Source organism: Carassius carassius, chromosome 32, assembly GCF_963082965.1.
Source record: "Carassius carassius chromosome 32, fCarCar2.1, whole genome shotgun sequence".
Taxonomy (NCBI): Eukaryota; Metazoa; Chordata; class Actinopteri; order Cypriniformes; family Cyprinidae; genus Carassius; species Carassius carassius.
The window spans coordinates 14853166-14873574 of NC_081786.1; the positions used below are offsets into that span (position 1 = coordinate 14853166).

At 40.1% G+C, this 20409-nt stretch overlaps 1 protein-coding gene across 7 annotated transcripts in view; it reads left to right on the forward strand.

Annotated features, from left to right (window-relative positions):
- Positions 1-20409, forward strand: part of hectd1 (HECT domain containing 1) — a 36723-nt gene that overhangs the window by 6250 nt on the left and 10064 nt on the right. Inside the window, exons 2-32 of one of the 7 annotated variants that reach the window (XM_059520461.1) lie at positions 3458-3704; positions 4732-4966; positions 5119-5346; positions 6298-6579; positions 6677-6947; positions 7070-7146; positions 8357-8455; positions 8557-8671; positions 9150-9321; positions 9470-9608; positions 9705-9875; positions 10012-10234; positions 10369-10632; positions 10720-10796; positions 11050-11184; positions 11308-11454; positions 11550-11644; positions 11823-11928; positions 12036-12170; positions 12276-12415; positions 12554-12877; positions 12989-13155; positions 13900-14076; positions 15838-16680; positions 17631-17852; positions 18073-18251; positions 18558-18714; positions 18864-19086; positions 19244-19298; positions 19601-19783; positions 20164-20377. In XM_059520461.1, the coding sequence (XP_059376444.1) occupies positions 3565-3704; positions 4732-4966; positions 5119-5346; positions 6298-6579; positions 6677-6947; positions 7070-7146; positions 8357-8455; positions 8557-8671; positions 9150-9321; positions 9470-9608; positions 9705-9875; positions 10012-10234; positions 10369-10632; positions 10720-10796; positions 11050-11184; positions 11308-11454; positions 11550-11644; positions 11823-11928; positions 12036-12170; positions 12276-12415; positions 12554-12877; positions 12989-13155; positions 13900-14076; positions 15838-16680; positions 17631-17852; positions 18073-18251; positions 18558-18714; positions 18864-19086; positions 19244-19298; positions 19601-19783; positions 20164-20377 (5995 nt within the window). In that variant the 5' untranslated portion in view covers positions 3458-3564. The remainder of the gene's footprint in view (positions 1-3457; positions 3705-4731; positions 4967-5118; positions 5347-6297; positions 6580-6676; positions 6948-7069; positions 7147-8356; positions 8456-8556; positions 8672-9149; positions 9322-9469; positions 9609-9704; positions 9876-10011; positions 10235-10368; positions 10633-10719; positions 10797-11049; positions 11185-11307; positions 11455-11549; positions 11645-11822; positions 11929-12035; positions 12171-12275; positions 12416-12553; positions 12878-12988; positions 13156-13899; positions 14077-15837; positions 16681-17630; positions 17853-18072; positions 18252-18557; positions 18715-18863; positions 19087-19243; positions 19299-19600; positions 19784-20163; positions 20378-20409) is intronic. The other 6 variants (XM_059520463.1, XM_059520462.1, XM_059520465.1 and 3 more) reach the window with 6 other exon arrangements.

The following is a 20409-nucleotide window of genomic DNA, read 5'->3' on the forward strand; positions in this document are numbered from 1 at the left end:
CCATTACTTGGACGCGGAAATATGGCAGAGCACACGAGAAATGCTCCAGGCCGCGCTGGATGCGGAGAACCCGCGTGGAGACGGAGAAGCGCCAAGCGCAGGAGACTGAGATCAGAGCGCAAAAAAAAAAAAGACTCGTCTCTGCATATATAATACACACACATATACATATACATGCATAATATCAGATTGTAGCCATATTTCTGCTAGATTTTTTGCTAGATTTCTGCTTTAATTTAATAAAAATGTTTATTTATGCCCTGGCCCTATTTAAATACACTCTCTCAAATATTTCTCAAATGTCAGGCAGATGACAAGCTCAGCTGCTCAACAGCTAGATGGTTATCTGTCTGAAGTCCCCATCCCCAGAAGTGATAACAGTCTTGCCTACTGGAGAAGTAATGCACTTTCTAGTACTATAGAGAAAAATTTCAAATGCTCTTCACCTAAATGCACTTTTTATGAGAGAACAGTTAATTTTAAAACCTTTCTGCAGGCCAGTAGGCCTGTACATTATTATTTAATATACAGATGAGTGGGATTAAATTTTAGTTTGAATTTTATTTTATACTGTGCATTGTTGCAATGTGCTTAATAAATATTTGCATAATTTGTAATTATGCATTTTTATGTTTTTTTATAATTTATGTAATTGTAATTATCTTTGAAACTTTAATATTAATTTATGCAATTGCAATGTTTTAATTTTAGTAAAGTTAGTACACGGTCATAGCAATAAATGCAATGGTACTAATAATTGGGATAATTTCTTTCGGTGTTTCGGTTTCGGTTTTCGGCCTTGGTTTTCTCTTTTTCGGTTTTCGGTTTCGGCCAAGAATTTTCATTTCGGTGCATCCCTAACTCCGGGATATTGGTTTGTTTGAACTCAGAGGAAGTGTCAGCCACATTAAAAAAGTTAACAGTTTAAGTCATTTGCGGATTAATGCGTATTGGAGATGTGAACAGTTTAAAACGATTCAGTTCTATTTGGTGAACTGTTTCAAAAAGATCCGGTTACATCGAATGATTCGTTCGCGAACCGGATATGACAAACTGCTTTGTTTTGAACTGTCTTACAACAGACACGGAAGAGAAGACAATGCTGAATAAAGTCGTAGTTTTTGCAATTTTTGGACCAAAATGTATTTTCGATGCTTCAAAAAATTCTAACTGACCGTCTGATGTCACATGGACTACTTTGATGTTTTTCTTACCTTTCTGGACATGGACAGTATACCGTACACACAGCTTCAATGGAGGGACTAAGACTAAATTTAAAATATCTTAAACTGTGTTCCAAAAAAAAAACTGAGGTCTTACGGGTTTGGAACAACATGAGGGTAAGTTATTAATGACATAATTTTGAAAATTGGGCGAACTAACCCTTTAACTTAACTAAATCAATATTTGATGTGACCAACCTTTGCATTTAAAACCGCTTTTGTCCAGGTACCCTTGCACATTGTTTTTCAGGTAGATTTGCAGAAAGGTTTCTTCAAGTGTCTTGGAGATACGACCACAGCTCTTCTGGATTTAGTTTGTCTCAGTTTCATCTGTTTCTTCATGTAATAACAGATTCGATGATGGTGAGATCAGTTGTGGAGCGCCTTCTTGTGTTATCAGACTGCTTGTGCATTCAAAAATCTCACTAGATTATTATTAAAATGAATGGCAAAATTAATGTTTGGAAATGTAAACTGATATTTTCTACTGACACACTACAGTAAAATATATATAAATAATTGGCCGAACACCATTTTTTGATCTGTAAATACTAACGCGTCTAAGAATTTTGCACAGTAATGTATGTATAATTAAATTAAGTATGTTTAAATAAGTGTATGCGTTCATATGTGTTAGAGGCTAGATTTTCGCTGGAGGAAACGGCTGTGGTGTGGTGTGATGACTTTAGAAAACTACTTTAGCGAAAACGTTACAGTAGATGGGAAACCGACTACTCCCTCGTGACCTTTTGTAAAGACAAAGAACTGCACTGATACAGATATTCTAACCATCTATTGATAAACACACACCCTGTGTCCTTTGTTTCTGTTTGAGTCCGCTCGCGCTGCTCCGCGCGGTCTGTGAATTGTGCTGAAAGACGTGGAGGAGGACAGGTCTGCCGCCTTGTTCATATGAAATTTAAGCAGACTGACTATGAGTAGGGTTGCCTCGGTGAGGAAAATTTCCCACCGGTGAATTGACGTGTGACAACACCGGTAATACCGGTATCACCGTGGGGTGGGGGGATGGGAGGGGGTGTCCTCTTTTCCTCGCTTGCTTGCTTTTAAATAGCTTATAAATGCGTGCGCGTTATATAATCACTTTCGAATTAGTGGCAGTTGGCAATCTGGCATCAATTGCTTGAATGGACTAAATAAAAGCTCACTGATATTAAATACAGAACTTTTATTAACATAACCAATAAAAATACCACCATGTATAGGTTGAAAAAACTGAAAATCGGCAAACTTTGGACCCAAACAAATAAGAACCATGAACGTTCATTGCCTAGCCAATATTAGAACGTTATTAAAATGATTAAGAAAATAAAATGGGCCTAAATAAAGTACACCGTTTAAACAAGATAAAATCAGATAAATAAGAAACAAATATAAAATAATAACTTAACTTACTAAATAAAAACACTATAATGGCGTTTATTAACAGTGCTTCCAGAGTTTTTTTTTGGCTGCGGCTCGACGTTCTCCCTCTTCTCTCACGGGGTGCGTTGACTGTGCTTTCCTACCGAGGATGACCGTTTCTTGGTCTCTTCAACATTCAGGTCGTAGTCATCCTGGTAGCGCGGGTCCAAGAATATTGTCTTGCTCCATATCGCCCAGCCCTAATCTTTTCTGATGAGATGCGCATGAAAATTGCATTAGATTTTTTGCACAGCCCTAAGCTGCGTTCAGTGTTTATAGTGTATGCTTTCTTTTAAACAAAATTATTTATAATTATTCATTTTACTTCAAATAAATATTTTAAGAAAAAACTAATACTTAAAATCAAAACAATGGTGGGGATGGTGTCACGGTGGGAAAGTGATGTAACCGGTGTTGCGGCTTTAAACCGGGAACACCGTCAACACAGTCTATCGTGGCAAGCCTAAATCTGAGGCGATCGCGAATTTGAGTACAGTTTATTGAGCTAAATGCTATAGCCCTGCTAAAAGAGGCCTAGCGACACCCATGCTTCTTGTGTACATTTTGGAGAACCAGAACAAATATTTGCATTGGGTTTCGTTACCCAACCCTAATTACCCAAGAGTTTTCATTCTGTTATTTAAAGGTTGTGTTCTCAGATCAGGGCTGAAAGATTCACACTAATCAAATGGGAGAAGTAGGAAGTTAAGGCCCAGGGAAACATTGCAAAGGGTTTTGTGTTGTGTTTTTGGCTCCTGTTATATCCCAGATGTCTTTTCCATGCTCAAATTTGATTCCTTTTTTTCATGAAGGTGAAGACTTGATGAGACAACAAGAGGACCAGTGACTGCCCCTGTTCATTTCTCTCCTGCTGCTGGCGGGGTGACTGGGTGTTGGGTGGATAGGGTAGTGGGGCGTCATGGCGGACGTGGACCCGGACACATTGCTGGAGTGGCTGCAGATGGGACAGGGTGATGAGAGGGATATGCAGCTCATTGCCCTGGAGCAGCTCTGCATGCTGTTGCTCATGTCAGACAATGTTGACCGCTGCTTCGAAACGTAAGTCTGAATACTGATGAGGTGACAGTTCTGGGGGGCTGAAGGGTTTATTACTTATAATAACAGCAATAGAGCTATTCAGAACTATTGCATTTCAATTTAATATTGTGCAGAATGTAAGTTTTCTGACATTTTAAAGTGTGGTATGTTGTAATGTAACTTATTAAAAAATGCTTAGGGTTAGCAGTATCAGCCTCAAATTATCTCATCAGTGATACATTTGAAACTTAAGAATCACTTGAAATTAGTCATCACTTAATATTATTAAATATTATTTTTGAAATCCGATTTAAAAGAATGAAGTCCTAAACAAGGAGTAGTGTCTGGTGAAACTTGTTAGATATAATGAGAATTTGTTCATGCTCTTAAAAAGAAATTAAATAAGTATAATTCTATAACAAGGAATTGTGTAAATGTGCACTTTTGGGTAAAAAACACTTCCTACAACTATAAACGTGTAACCTTGAGGTTATAAAGAGTAAAAAATCTGCAGACTTATTGCTTAAGTTTATTGAATATTTCATTGAAACATTAGTAAAGCTTGTTTGAACCAAGTTCAAATAAATTTTTAATGAATATACAAAAGTAACTCACTCTAACATGTATTATTTTGCTAATTTCTCAAACGGAGTAAGCCATGGCAGGATAGACACAAAAGCTACTGAAGATGATAAAGACAAATAAAGAAGCACTGTGGTTGTGTGGGAGTATTTTGGTCTTTTAATATAACCCTGCTCAGTCACAAGTGGTTTGTAAAAAGCTGCATCACAGGTAGTGGTTACCCAAAGGGGAAATTTAACAGTCCTCTTAAACCCAAGGACAACAAATTGTTTAAAATTTTTTTAAATTTTTTTTTATGCATTTGATTTAATTATTTTCTTGCTTTAAATAATAATATAAATTGACTTGACAATTTTTTTTTAAAGGTTTATTTCATCACATATCATTTTGTTTCAGCATTGTCCCTCCATGTTGTGCAGACCAATTAACCCTTCATTTGACTGACACTGCTGTCTTGCAACCACAGGTGTCCTCCACGGACGTTTCTCCCAGCTCTGTGTAAGATCTTCCTGGATGAGAGCGCACCAGATAATGTTCTGGAAGTAACAGCCAGGGCCATCACCTACTACCTGGACGTGTCCGCTGAATGCACCCGCAGGATTGTGGGAGTAGATGGAGCCATCAAAGCCCTGTGCAACCGGCTGGTGGTGGTGGAGCTCAACAACAGGACCAACAGAGATCTGGCTGAACAATGTGTAAAGGTAAATATTGCTATATTCACTGCCATAACTTTCAGACTTTAAGTCAGTTTGCTAATAGGAGTTTAAACAGTTGAAAAGATGGACTATGAAGCTGTTTTTGAACAATTCCACTATGCATGATGCTCATGTTATATACTGTCTTGTATCATCAGGTTCTGGAGCTGATCTGCACACGGGAGTCTGGAGCTGTATTTGAAGCGGGTGGATTGAACTGTGTGCTAAGCTTCATTAGGGACAGCGGTCATCTTGTGCACAAGGACACATTGCACTCTGCCATGGCAGTAGTTTCTCGCCTCTGTAGCAAGATGGAGCCACAAGACTCTTCCCTAGAGACATGCGTGGAGTCCCTCTCTAGTCTGCTGAAACATGAAGACCATCAGGTGGGACATGAGTAACACTTAAAAGGATAGTTCACCTAAAAACTTGTGCTATTTTTTTTCATGCTGTAAGTCTTCTCTGGCTTTTGTGTGAGGAAAGGAAACCATTTAAAAGTTTGGGGTCCTTATAATTTATAACTTATAATTCTCTTATTCTCACCAACAGTATAATTCTTTTTTTAGTCTTTTAAAATAGTTTAGTTTAAATAGTGTAGTTTAAAATGTTTTTTCCAGTTATGGCTAAGCTGACTTGTCTCATGATTCTCCACAAGTCATTCTATAAATAGAATTTATTTAAAATTATTTATTTAAAATATAAATATTTTGTAAAATTATAAATGTCACTTTAAAAAATAAAACATTTATTGCATTAAGGATTTAGTGTTCATTTCTTTCTGTAATAATAAAAAACCTCAGTCCCAAAACTATTGAATGGTAATGTAAAGGCCAATTCACACCAAGAACAATAACAATAAAGAAAACTGTAGAGATAACTATATTGGTGTCCACACCAGCAGACTGTATCTGTTAATTTTCTCTGTCTGTTAATTTTAAGCACACGCTCGTCTGCCGTTTTTGAATTCTCGAGCTTGTTATAGCAGGATGGATTCTGATTGGGCGTCAATGTTTGAATTGTTCGCCAGCTGGGAAAAAAAAGTTCTGAAAGTGATTCCAACAATATTTTTTCTTTTCGCCTTTATATAGCTGTGGTGTGGACTCTGCTATTCTTTAATACTGAGAATCATTTTTAGAATTCTATCTTTACAGTTATCGTTCTTGGTGTGAAGGGGACTTAAGCAACTATTGATTGATAGAAATAAAATCAGATGTATACTTTCATGTGTGGTTCAGTTTCTTTTCCATAGAAAAAAAGGACTGACTTTCTTGGTAAAATTATGCACAGATGTGATGTAAACAACTAAATGGCAGTTATTGTCCTGGTGTCATCCACAGGTGTCTGACGGAGCTCTGCGTTGCTTTGCTTCACTGGCGGACCGGTTTACACGGCGTGGAGTTGATCCAGCCCCATTAGCTAAGCATGGGCTGACAGAAGAGCTGCTGTCCCGTATGGCTGCAGCAGGAGGGACGGCATCTGGACCCTCCTCCACCTGCAAGCCTGGCAGGACCTCTAGTGGAGCCACTCCATCTGCTGCAGACTCTAAACTGAGCAACCAAGTGTCCACCATTGTCAGCCTTCTGTCCACACTGTGTAGAGGCTCACCACTCGTCACACATGTAAGATGTATATTCACAGAAGTACTATGTGTTTCCTCTTTTTTTTTTTTTTTTTTCCTTCATTTTATGAAACTTTGTGTTGCATCTCCCCATTCAGGATCTTCTGCGCTCAGAGCTGCCTGACTCTATGGAGAGTGCTCTGCAGGGGGATGAGCGCTGCGTGCTGGACACCATGCGGCTGGTGGACTTGCTGCTGGTGCTGCTATTTGAGGGACGCAAGGCTTTGCCCAAATCTACAGCTGGTTCTACCGGCCGCATCCCTGGTCTGCGGCGTCTCGACAGCTCCGGGGAACGCTCCCACCGACAACTAATTGACTGTATACGCAGCAAAGACACAGATGCTCTCATTGATGCCATTGACACCGGTGGTTAGTATTCAAGTAGTGCATGCAAGATCAATATTTTGGACGTCAGGGGGTTTTGAGGGCTGTTGTTTCTTTGAGGTCACATCCTGACTAACTTGTACTGTTACTTTTTATTTCCTTCTAAGCATTCGAAGTGAATTTCATGGATGATGTAGGACAGACTCTCTTGAACTGGGCATCTGCATTTGGAACACAAGAGATGGTAATTTTTTTTTTTTATGTATGTGTATGTATATATATGTATGTATGTGTGTATATATATATATGTGTGTGTGTGTGTGTGTATGTTTACTCGCCAGACCGATATACTTTATGTATATGGGTTTCAGTATGTGTGTATATATAAAAATACTAATTATTGATATTTAATGGTTGAACTTTATTAATTAGAATTAAAACTTGGTAACCATGTATGAATACAGTCATTTTAACTGATTTTAGGACTGGTGGTGGTGCTTTTTTGGTCATTCAGTGTTTCTATAAGGAAAAAGGGGGAAAAAATTTAAATAATACGAATTCTACGAATAAGGACAATATATAACAAATTAAGAATTAATGAGCTGTTGGATTCATGAATATTTATCAGGTTGTGTATGTTTGCTTGAACTGATTTGCTGAAATCAAAACAGGGATAATAATGGTTGAGCGCCAGCCAATGAGATTTTCATTTGCACGTTAGTTCCGCTTACTAATGGAGAACCCAGTAGTTCTTAAAAGCTGAAGAATTCCATAGGAACTCCATTATTTTGACAGGAAAATACAACAAAGAAAATCATTTACATGTAGCGCATCAGTTCTGCATGTCATGCGAGACACTCTCGCTCTCTCTCTTTCACTTCACTTTGTTTACGATTCATCAAATCCAGGTATGCTGTGAATTCATTGAGATGAATTGAAAAATAGCACCGATCACTTGACAAAGAGAAATGCTGAGCTCAGTGTGTTTGGCTAGTGGAAAATATCTGTGCTAAACTTATACTTGGCCTCTAACTCACACATAAAATCTAAGAATTTATTAGACAGTGGCTAATATAAGACGTAATTTATTCGCCCAGAGTGAAGATTTAGTCACATATGCGAGTGATTTACTCAATGTAGGGGGTTGGTGCAACAGCATGAGCAAACAAACAGCAGACTTCTGAATAAAAGTGGCACACTAAATTTAGGACAGCATCATTCTTACCTTGTGCAATATGGTTATGTGGGGGAGACTAAATAGGCAAGACTGTAATTCTGGCTGACGTGCCACCAGCAGCAGTTACAAATGCCATGCATAATGAAAACTAATACAACCTGATTTCTTGACCCCCTTTGGTCTGGTGATGGCTTGTGTAAGAATGGGGTCAGCGCAACAGATGCACATTGTTTTCTAAGGATTGCAAGCTCTCACACTGTTTTCTGGCCTGCTTAAGGTGGAGTTCCTCTGCGAGAGAGGTGCTGATGTCAATAGAGGCCAGAGGTCATCCTCTCTGCACTATGCTGCCTGTTTTGGCAGGCCACAAGTAGCCAAGGTAAAGTGTTTGTCATATAACCGACTCTTTTTTTTTTTTTTAGTTATTATACATTGTTTTTAATGTTTTGTATTTATTTTATGGCAACTATTTCCCAATAGACATTACTGCGCCATGGGGCCAACCCTGACCTGAGAGATGAAGATGGGAAAACTCCGTTAGACAAAGCTAGAGAGAGAGGACACAGCGAGGTTGTAGCAATTCTCCAGTCTCCTGGTGAGTCCATCAGCTTTCTTCTCTACTTCATGACAATATTGTTTCCCTTTTCATTTTTAAAAGTAAAAGTTTCAGAAGGATTAAGCTAAAATGTGTTTTGGGGTGATTTTAAAAATATTTTTATATGCACATTGTTCAGAAAACGTCAATAATGAGGCTGTATGGTTCTATCAGAACATTGTACTTGTTGTTTTTAGCACTTCAAACCAGCCAGACACAGCAGCATTGCCTCAACCAATAGTGTGAATTTAAGGCAGGCTAGTTGTTTGGACAACCAATAGAAGATTAAAAAGTGTTTGGGAAAACCCTGATTAAAAAATATATATTACTTCTGCTACTACATTGTGTTGAGACTGGTGGCATAGAAATGACAATATTATGCTTTAATGCAATCACTCATCATTAATATTGTAATGGTGAATTCAGTGGGATTTGTTAGATTTTCATAATAAAGTGTTTCTTGTGGTGTTTGATATAGGAGACTGGATGTGTCCTGTCAACAAGGGTGATGACAAGAAAAAGAAGGATGTCAAAGAAGAGGAAGAGGGCAGTGAGCCGAAAGGTGACCCTGAGATGGCACCTATCTACCTGAAAAGGCTGCTCCCAGTATTTGCACAGACCTTTCAGCAAACCATGCTGCCTTCAATAAGGTGAGGGGCTCTAGAGGACCATCAGTGCCAAAGTACATTTTCAAAAAGAAAGCCAGTGTAGTAACTTTTTTTATTTTGTTGCCAACCGTCAGTAGGACATCAGTGCTTTACTTTCAATGATGGTTTGTTTATATAATCTCTTTCACAGAAAAGCAAGTTTAGCTCTGATCAGAAAGATGGTGCACTACAGTTCTGAAGTTCTACTTAAGGAAGTGTGTGACTCAGATGCTGGACACAACTTGCCCACTGTACTTGTGGAAATCACTGCGACTGTGCTGGATCAGGAGGTTGGATAATTTAGTCTTTCCCCTCCTGGTGATCTTTTCTGAAATTGAATAGGGTTGAAGTTAAGTCTTCCTGACCTTTCTACTTGTTTTTCACAGGATGATGATGATGGTCACCTGCTGGCACTGCAGATCATTAGGGATCTGGTGGATAAGGGAGGTGACGTGTTCTTAGATCAGCTTGCCAGGCTGGGTGTCATTAATAAAGTGTCCACTCTGGCAGGACCCACATCAGATGATGAAAATGAGGAAGAGGCCAAACCTGAGAAGGTCAGACTCCACTCATTCCACATTTTATTATTTATTGTTGTTTCTGTATATGCTAAATTTCTGTGTTGATGACTAAACAACATTTTCTTGTCACGATTCAGAATTTGCTTTGAAAAAAATAATTCTTATTTTCCAGTATGATGAACCACAAGAGGATGCCAAAGAGATCCAGCAGGGGAAGCCTTATCACTGGAGAGACTGGTCCATCATCAGAGGCAGGGACTGCCTTTATATCTGGAGTGATGCAGCTGCTTTGGAGCTTTCCAATGGCAGCAATGGTTGGTTCCGCTTCATCCTGGATGGAAAATTGGCCACCATGTACTCCAGTGGAAGCCCAGAGGGTGGCTCTGACAGCTCAGGTAGGTCTCCTGCAAACAAACCAATCGATCAATTAAAGAACAGACCTATCTTGGCAACAATTAAATTAAACAGGATTGCTTCTTGTTAAATTATAGTTATAGTCGCTTATATTTTCTTTTGCTCTTCCCTATAGAAAGCAGAAGTGAATTTTTGGAGAAGCTGCAGCGTGCCAGAAGTCAGGTCAAACCGGTGACAACCAGTCAGCCCATCCTTTCCACACAGGGTCCTACCAAACTCACTGTGGGGAACTGGTCTCTAACTTGTCTGAAAGAGGGTGAGATTGCCATCCATAATTCAGATGGCCAGCAGGCCACCATCCTCAAAGAGGACCTACCAGGCTTTGTTTTTGAGTCAAACCGAGGCACTAAGCACTCTTTCACTGCAGAAACCTCTCTAGGTACGTTTGGAAAAATAGTTTAAAAGCATCACTTTTGCCAGTATCTTTCCTCAGTCACTCAATTATTGGGTCCTTTGTTTGTCAAAGGGTCTGAGTTTGTTACTGGCTGGACTGGTAAGCGAGGAAGAAAGCTCAAATCCAAACTGGAAAAAACAAAACAAAAGGTAGGATCACTTGTGTATTCCTTTTTATCCTTTAGCATTCTTATCAATGTTGATAATAACCCCCCACAATATTTGTGGAAACCATAATACTTCAGAATCCCCTTTGAATAGAAAGATTATTTTGATTTAGAAATATTTTAAATAGCTTTATAAATGTCTTTACTGTGAATTCTGATCAATTTGATATGTCCTAACTGAATAAAAGTTAAAAAAAAAAAACACAATGACATTACCTAACTTTCTCTTTCTGTAGGTAAAGACCATGGCCAGAGATCTGTATGACGATCACTTCAAGGCTGTGGAGAGTATGCCGAGAGGTGTAGTGGTCACTCTAAGAAACATCGCCACACAGCTAGAGTCTGCTTGGGAGTTACATACTAACAGACAGGTAGAATTAAACTAAAAACTTAGTCTGCCTATAGAATATACCTTTGTCACAATTTATATTAGTTCCCAAAATTAGTTTCAAAGACAATAATGGTGAGTAAGAGTTGGTTTCTTGTTTCATCAGTGCATTGAAGGTGAAAACACATGGCGAGACCTCATGAAAACCGCTTTGGAGAATTTAATAGTTGTTCTCAAAGATGAGAACACTATTTCTCCATATGAAATGTGCAGCAGTGGCCTCGTGCAAGCACTTTTTACTGTCCTCAGCAATGTGAGTCATGCACAATTTAACGTTCAGTTGTAATCATGATGTCTACTTACATTCCCAATACTCATTACCCTTTACTTATTACATTTTCCTCACAGAGTGTGGAACTAGACATGAAACATGATTGTAAGCCTCTGATGGAAAGAATAAATGTGTTCAAGACTGCATTTACTGAAAATGAAGATGACGAAAGGTAAACTATATCCTGTAACTCATTACAGTAATTGAGCCAGGCACAGCATGCAAAAGTGATCTCTTCCCTGTATATCTGAGTCTCAACCAGCAGCTTACTTGTCTGATTTGAACACAATGAGAGAATTTGTTTTCCTGTAGTCAGTTTGTCTAACATTTAAATTGTTTTTGTCCTCTAGCCGACCAGCAGTTGCCTTAATCCGCAAACTGATAGCAGTGTTGGAGTCAATAGAGCGGCTACCTCTCCACTTATATGATACACCAGGCTCAACATATAATTTACAGGTCAGTCTCCATGTTTGTGTGTATATTTTTAGTTTGGTGCACATGAAACGGTCACATTTCATTATAAATGCAACATATATCATTAAAATCTTTTTCTGTCGTGTTAGATATTGACAAGGAGGTTACGCTTCCGCTTGGAGCGTGCTCCAGGTGAAACGGCCCTGATTGACCGAACTGGTAGAATGCTAAAGATGGAACCGCTGGCCACTGTTGAGTCACTGGAGCAGTATCTGCTCAAAATGGTAGGAAAGCTTTTTGTGATTACTACTTCTATTCTATATTTACTCAGCTGTATCCCCACAGGCATCTGAGAAAAGGTCATCAATTTGTCTCCTCCTTTTCCCCAGGTGGCCAAGCAGTGGTATGACTTTGACAGGTCCTCATTCATCTTTGTTAGGAAGCTCAGAGAGGGTCAGAGCTTCATCTTCAGGCACCAGCATGACTTTGACGAGAATGGAATTGTTTACTGGATTGGCACCAATGCGAAGTGAGCTTCTTTATCCTTTTTTTGCATGATCATTTAAATCGATTTAATTATAATTGTTCATTCTTACATTCTGAAACCCAACGTGACCTATTTAAACAAAATGGTATGCATAAAGATTGCTCTTCTGTTTGGCCACAGGACTGCATATGAATGGGTGAACCCCGCTGCGTACGGATTAGTGGTTGTGACTTCCTCCGAGGGCAGAAACTTGCCTTACGGCCGACTTGAAGACATCCTGAGCAGAGACAGCTCCGCCCTCAATTGTCACACCAACGATGACAAAAACGCTTGGTTTGCCATTGATCTTGGGTTATGGGTCATCCCCTCTGCATACACACTTCGCCACGCTCGTGGATATGGTCGATCCGCCCTCCGGAATTGGGTATTTCAAGTGTCCAAAGATGGTCAGAACTGGATGACACTCTACACCCATGTGGATGACAGCTCTCTCAATGAACCAGGGTATGTGTGTTAGAACACTATTTTAGAGTATGCTGTTATTGTGCTCTGCTTACCTTGACTTACCATTTGTGTCTTTTGTGCACCTACTAATATGACGTCTTACTGCCTTAGGTCAACAGCCACATGGCCTCTGGATCCATCCAAAGATGAGAAGCAGGGCTGGAGACACATTCGTATTAAACAGATGGGGAAGAATGCCAGCGGACAAACGCACTACCTCTCCCTGTCTGGTCTAGAGATCTATGGCACTGTTACTGGTGTCTGCGAGGACCAGCTAGGTAAGTGCCAATAATTTCTAACACTAAACTGACTCATTGTAGTCCAATTATAATATTTATACTTCAATGAGCTGTTTAGTTTAAGCATATGAGTATTTGCCATAACCTATTGTCATTGGTTTTTCTTTTGGAATCTGGCTCCCAAAGCACCACATGGCAACACTTAAGATTTTGTAATGTGCTACTCTATTTCAGCATACACTGGATTTGGCTTTAAAGTTATGTAATTGATGTAGCAAAATATTTTTTCTTCCATATTGTGGTAAACAGCCAAGGTAAATGTATAAAAATATAAAAAAAAGAAAAAAATGTAGGGCGAGAACGTATCATATCCATTTGTTTTTAATTGGATGAAGATCTGAATGTGAGTTTTCTTCTGTAAGAGGCTTGGTTTAAGTGGGTTAAATGATTAAAGATGTCCAGTCACCAGAGAGAAAATCTAATTATGACATTTATTTAAAAAAAAAAAAAAGTATGCATTGTTTAATTGTTCACAGTAAGACAGTAAAAATTTCCATTTCATGCTGAGTCATCTCTCATTACGATAGCGTTGAATTATGTAAATTAAATGATTAACATGAACTGGGAGTCATTAAAAGGGGCTATTTAGCAAGTATGTTGTTTTTAATTTGTTACACTATCACAGAAGAAAAATGACCATCCTTAATTGCACACTATTTAATTGGAGACTGCCTGGTCTCAGCTCATGTTTCCAATCAGTCAAGATTTGTTCTTCATTGTCAGGTAAAGCAGTGAAGGAGGCAGAGGCCAACCTGAGGAGGCAGCGCCGGCTCTTTCGCTCTCAGGTGATGAAGTACATTGTACCTGGTGCACGGGTGGTGCGCGGTATAGACTGGAAGTGGAGGGACCAGGATGGCAATCCTGCTGGAGAGGGCACTGTGACCGGAGAGGCTCATAATGGTGAGGACCGGTGTCACTTTTGTGGCTCTTAGTGTGTGCATCCAACCGTTGAAAGATGGTATAGGACAGCACAATGTGTAACGCTTATGCAGTAGCAGATTTCTGTACAACAGTATTCAAGGCATCACTGCATCGGATCACTACATGAAAAGTTCTTTACTGGCCAATCGACAATGGAGTTCAGTGGTTCTTCAATGTTTAAGGGAAACAAATTGTGAACATCAAGTGCATTTGCATGTTTTGAGAAGCTTTCTGCAGCAAATCCATCACAAGTGAGGGGGGGAGATGGAGTTACTCATTACTGACGTTCACATAGTAAAACGGAACAAAAGTTAAATCACATTGGACTTGTTTTCCCAGCATGCTTCTGAGGGACTGCTTTCAGATCAGCCCTTTTTATTTTCAAGTAACCTACAAATACATTTAGTTAAAAATGAGGTATGACTGGACTGATCTGAAACCAGTCTTTTCTTCCTGTGTTTACTCCTGATGTGGTGCTTTACTCTTGCTTCTATTCTGCATGAATAAATAATAAAAAAACCTGTTTCCATACTCTGAAGTTCAGTCATAAGTGTTAAGCCCTTGTCACACTGCACGTTGGATCCGGAAAATTGCCAAGACATTGCCGTGTCGCCTTCTGTGTGAACGCAAACATGTCCCGGGATTGATCCCGGGTTGGGGGCCTAGTAACATTGCCGGGTTCAGTCGCATAACGAGCGCTGTGTGAACAAAAGTAGGAACTAATGCCTTAAAGGGTGTGTCGTAGTGATTATGCACATTATCGCGCGACTCTTTTACCAGGTGTTTGAAGGCAGATCAACGTTCGCGATGAAAAAATGTGCAAACTGTAATGAAGCAGAGATCAGTTAGTTCCTCACTTTCTGCGCTGAAGCTGAGATCGTTCGCCAGCTTAAGTCAAAGTTAACATACCTAGTGTTTTTGACTCGTACATTACAAGTCACACCCTGATGTCACGTACCTTTACGGGTTGTGTGTGAACGCACGCACATATTTCATGTAATCACTAGCAGTGTGAAAGGGGCAAAATGAACCGGGAACAATTGCTGGGACACATTACCCGTGTATTTTCCGGAATCACAGTGTGAAAGGGGCTTTAGATTACTACTTTTTGCTCTCTGCAACTGTCCTTCCATACTTTTTTGTTTTTAGTAGTTTACTATTTTGAAGTGCAACCTTTATCCCTCCCCCCCAACTTAACAGGTAACATTTTTGATGTCCTACTCGTGTTCTCGTAAGCATCCACTCTGTTGTTATTGATTCTTTGGGCAGCAATGTTTCAGTGTGTAAAACCAACCTTTTTAACCTGTCTCCATCAGTCAAGCCATGTGCATGTTGATGTCACAATTTGCAAGCTCCGAATGAACTCCATTGCAAGTGTATTTGACACTGACCAAAATGATTCTTCTGTTCTTTTTCTTAAGTGGCTTTGTAGCTTGGCATTTGCAAAATTCTACTGCTTTTTTATTTGTCATTTTCTGTGCTTCATGTTTCTACCTCACTGCTTCACCTGGACTAGAGTGATTTGGGTTTCGTCTTAGATGATTGTCAGTGTTTTGAAAATGACCTGGAGAGGTTTTGCAGAGATATTAAAATCAATTTGACCTCATCCAATGATTTTGGTTTGTTTATTTCTGGTCCAGTGTCGAGCAAAAGCTGTTGTCTTTGACTTGCTGCTGTCTTTCTCTGCTCTCTTGCTGGGTCTCACCCGTTCATATTCCCCCTCCCTCCCCCACTTTCCAGGCTGGATTGATGTCACCTGGGATGCCGGTGGCTCAAACTCATATCGTATGGGTGCCGAAGGGAAGTTTGACCTCAAGCTTGCGCCAGGGTACGACCCTGAGTCAGCGCCATCACCCAAACCTGTCTCATCCACTGTTGCAGGAACGCCGCAGTCCTGGAGCAGCCTGGTGAAAAATAACTGTCCAGACAAGGGTGGCTCATCCTCCATAGCGGGGGCCAGTTCCTCTAGCCGCAAGGGTAGTAGCAGTTCGGTGTGTAGCGTGGCCAGCAGCAGTGATATAAGCCTCAGCTCCACCCGAGTGGAGCGCAGAGTCGAGAGCCTGTTGGAGCAGGGAATAGGCATCGTCGGAGGGCCCCTGGGGGCGGAGGGCCAAGAACCGATAGTTGTGCTTTCCACAGCTGAAGCAGGCTCCGCCTCCAGCACCAGCACTCTAACTGCAGACACGGGAAGTGAAAGTGGCGATCGTAAAACACCAGCACCCGATGGCACTTCAAGACAGTCGGCCGAGTCGACGGCCATCTCTATGGGAATCGTGAGTGTGAGCTCGCCGGACGTCAGCTCTGTTTCCGAGTCATCTAACAAGGACGCTGCCTCCCAGAGGCCCTTGTGCTCCGCCACCAGTGCGCGGCTCTCTGTTAGTTCACTTTTGGCAGCTGGAGCGCCTATGAGCTCCAGTGCCAGCGTCCCCAACTTGTCCTCTCGAGAGGCCAGCCTGATGGAGTCATTTGTTCGCAGAGCGCCCAACATGTCTCGCACCAACGCCACCAACAACATGAACCTGAGCCGAAGCAGCAGTGACAACAACACAAACACGCTGGGACGCAATGTAATGAGCACTGCCAGTGAGTACTTTTTGGCTGCCCATTTTTCTAACAGCCAATACCAGGTTTAGGTCAGTGGTTCTCAGCCTTTTTGATTCCATAGATCTTTATTGTACACAACAATATTCAAAGGCCCCTAGCCTGAGTTTTGTTTTTCAGAATTGTTTTAATCTATGGGCACTCCTAGTTAAAGCAAATGTTAAATTACAGTACAATATAGTAGCCAAAATTCAAATAATTAAGTGTCTGAATAGGGATTTATATATATATTTATTTATTTATTTGTGACTCAATTTCAGCAAAGATAGATATTTATTTACAAATCACACTTTTAAAATTATGCTACATTATATATAGTTTTTTTTTTCTAAATAGTGGGAACCCTGACTCTTCAGAGAAAGCAAATAGTTGATGAGGGGGTTATTTAAGAAACAAAAAAAAACTTATTTTAATGCTTGTTTTAAATTATTTAAAGTACCCCAAGTGGGCCCCAGCTGCCTGGTTGAGGACAACTGGTTTAGATATCTTAACCTTTTGTTTTGGATCAGTGACTTAAGTGGAGGATTATTATATTCGATAATCATATGGGAGATGTTCTCAGAAAAATGTTAGTTAGGTTAGAATTGCACTCTGAAATGTAAGAATAGTAGTATTTACTGTCAGCTGCAACCATTTCTTTGCTGTGCCTTAGACAGGATTTGCATTAAAATATAATAAAATTTCATTTGCAAGCTCGTTTGGCCCTTTTTCTTTTCATGCTTATGTAACTGCAACCATTTTGTTGTAGGAGTTTTGAGTTACATCCTGCTCTGGATTATTTAACTGTTTTGTGAATATTAACACTTTTTGCATTGATTTAAATATTGCCATTTGAAGCATGATTAGTTTGTAGAGCGAGCTTTCAGTTTTCAGTTACCTGCTTATTTTGTTCTTTTTGGAGACTAATCACAGTTTTTGGGTTTTGTTTGCAGCTTCTCCTCTCATGGGTGCTCAGAGCTTTCCTAACCTTACAACCACTGGTACCACCTCAACCGTTACAATGTCCACTTCCATAGTTACCAGCAGTAATAATGTAGCCACGGCAACTACAGGTTTGTCCGTTGGCCAGTTGCTCAGTAACACGCTGACGACCAGCCTGACCTCTACATCTAGTGAAAGTGACACAGGTCAGGAGGCTGAGTTTTCCCTCTATGGTAGGCCATATTATATTTCTTATTTACTCTCCTTTTCCTCATCCTCTGTGGTTCTATTATATGCCCTGTTTTAGCTGATTCTTTTTGGCAGATTAATCTTTAATTTGATGTTTTTGCTTATTACTAATCTAATTTGCAGTCTTGTTTTCTGAATTCATCTCCTTGATTTATATTTTTCAGTATGAAAGCTGACTATTTTCATTGATTTTCTGTCACTCAGACTTCTTGGACAGCTGTCGGGCCAATACATTGCTTGCCGAGTTAGATGACGAGGAGGACTTGCCAGAGCCAGATGACGATGATGATGAGAATGAGGATGACAATCAGGAGGAACAGGAGTATGAGGAAGTTCTGGTACGGTCCAGGGTCAACCTTGGTTACCACGTTCATATTCATAGGGTAAAACCTGTTGTAGTTTCAATAATAGTGTAGTGGAAATCCTTTAATTTTGGTTTTCTTCGTGTTCTCCTTTCTGGGTTATCTGAAAATTTGCGTTGTTTATTTTTGGTGAATAGTGGTGAATTTATTAGTTAGGAATGTATTTGGTGCCTGTTATTTTTATTTATTTTTTTCCTCTCATGTACCAGCATGGTTCCTCTGTGTAGCATGTCTATGGTTAGGTGAAATATGTGTTTGACATTTACAAGCAGTTGAGCATTATGTGTAAGAGAGCTTTACTTTGCTTTTTCAATGGTGGCCTGAAAGGAGGAAGAGGAGTATGAAACCAAAGGGGGTCGGCGCAGGACGTGGGATGATGACTTTGTGCTGAAAAGGCAGTTTTCTGCTTTAGTACCTGCATTTGATCCTAGACCAGGCCGGACTAACGTCCAGCAAACTACTGACCTGGAAATCCCCCAACCAGGTACTGGTGATGCTGTAGGAAGGGGATATTTTAAGTATTATATTATTTTTTTTGAGTAAAATATTTTTAGTAACCCTAAACAATAAGACTGGTTGGCTGCTGAATCAGACACAGCAGTCCATTGTGATTCATGTTTAATGTGCTTCCAGGTACACCTCGCTCAGAGGTGCAGGAGGAGGTGGAGTGCACACCTTCACCCCATTTGGCTCTCATCCTGAAGGTAGCAGGTCTAGGGACAACACGAGAAGTAGAACTACCTCTCAACAACTACAAGTCTACCATTTTCTATTATGTCCAAAAGCTTCTCCAGCTATCATGCAATGGTGCTATTAAACCCGACAAGCTTAGACGCATCTGGGAACCTACGTATACGTGAGTCTTATCATATATGTGTGTGTGTGTGTGTGTGTGTGTGTGTGTGTGTGTGTGTGTATATATATATTTTTTTTTTTTTTATCAAAATAATTTCCCTTTTTGTCATGTTTTCTGCTGGACATCTGTTAATAACCGTTTTTGTTTGTGTTTGTAGGATAATGTACAGGGAGTTGAAGGACTCTGACAAAGAAAAAGAGAGTGGAAAGATGGTAATGACATGTTTTTAACGTCTCTGCTCCACACTGTCTCTGTCTATCTTCCTTTCATTCGCTCTCTTCAGCTCATTAAAATCTTGGCTTCTGTGGCTGTCCCCAATGTGTAAATTCTCCTCCTCAGTAAACTGTCTGTCAGCCGTCACTAACCTTAAAGCTAGGAGATTGTGAAATGACTTCCAGTGGTATCTATTGTTAAATGCATGGGCCTTTCTAGTGGTTAAACCTACCGTAATGCATGTGTATTGCGTGAGACTTTACAATCAGGAAAGACCAACATTTGGTTCTTCCTGTTGTAGGGTTGCTGGTCTGTAGAGCATGTGGAACAGTACCTTGGCACAGATGAATTACCAAAGAATGACTTGATAACCTACATGCAGAAGAATGCAGACTCAACTTTCCTGCGCCACTGGAAATTAACCGGCTCTAATAAAAGTGTTAGGAAAAACAGAAATTGTTCGCAGCTCATAGCTGCATACAAGGTATAGAATGCCATCAGATGTGCATATGTTTCTATACATACCATCTTTATTTTCCCTTCTGTTTTTCAAGTATTTTTCTATTTCTTGCTTGACTGTCACTTGTGTAGCCACCTGTTAGACAGTTGTTGCTGTCCTTGTGTAAATTTTAATGCCTACATGGGTATAAATGTTGTACCATGAAAGTTGTTAGGTGTCATTGTGGACTTTATTCTCTATTTGGTTTGATTTTTAAGTTTTTGTTGTTGTCTTTGGCCATAAACTATATAATTTTGTAAGAATGCAGTAATTGCGTTGTTATAGGTTTGTTGTGATTGTTATAAAAGGGCTGGGAGAAAAAATTACGAGTAGATTGTGTTAACAGTACGTATATGGTTTTGCAGGACTTTTGTGAGCGTGGCTGCAGATCTTCAGGCCTGAGTTCAGGGACGTTGTCCGCCACGCAGAGTTGTGACATCCTGAGTGCTGCACGCGAGCAACCTCAGGCCAAGGCGGGCTCAGGACAGAGTGCCTGCAGCGTAGAGGACGTACTGCAGCTCTTGCGCATCCTCTTTACCATTGGAGGAGAACCCTCATCCGGCCGCACCCTACAGGAAGGTAAGGAGTTCAGTTCATCCACACAGCATTGT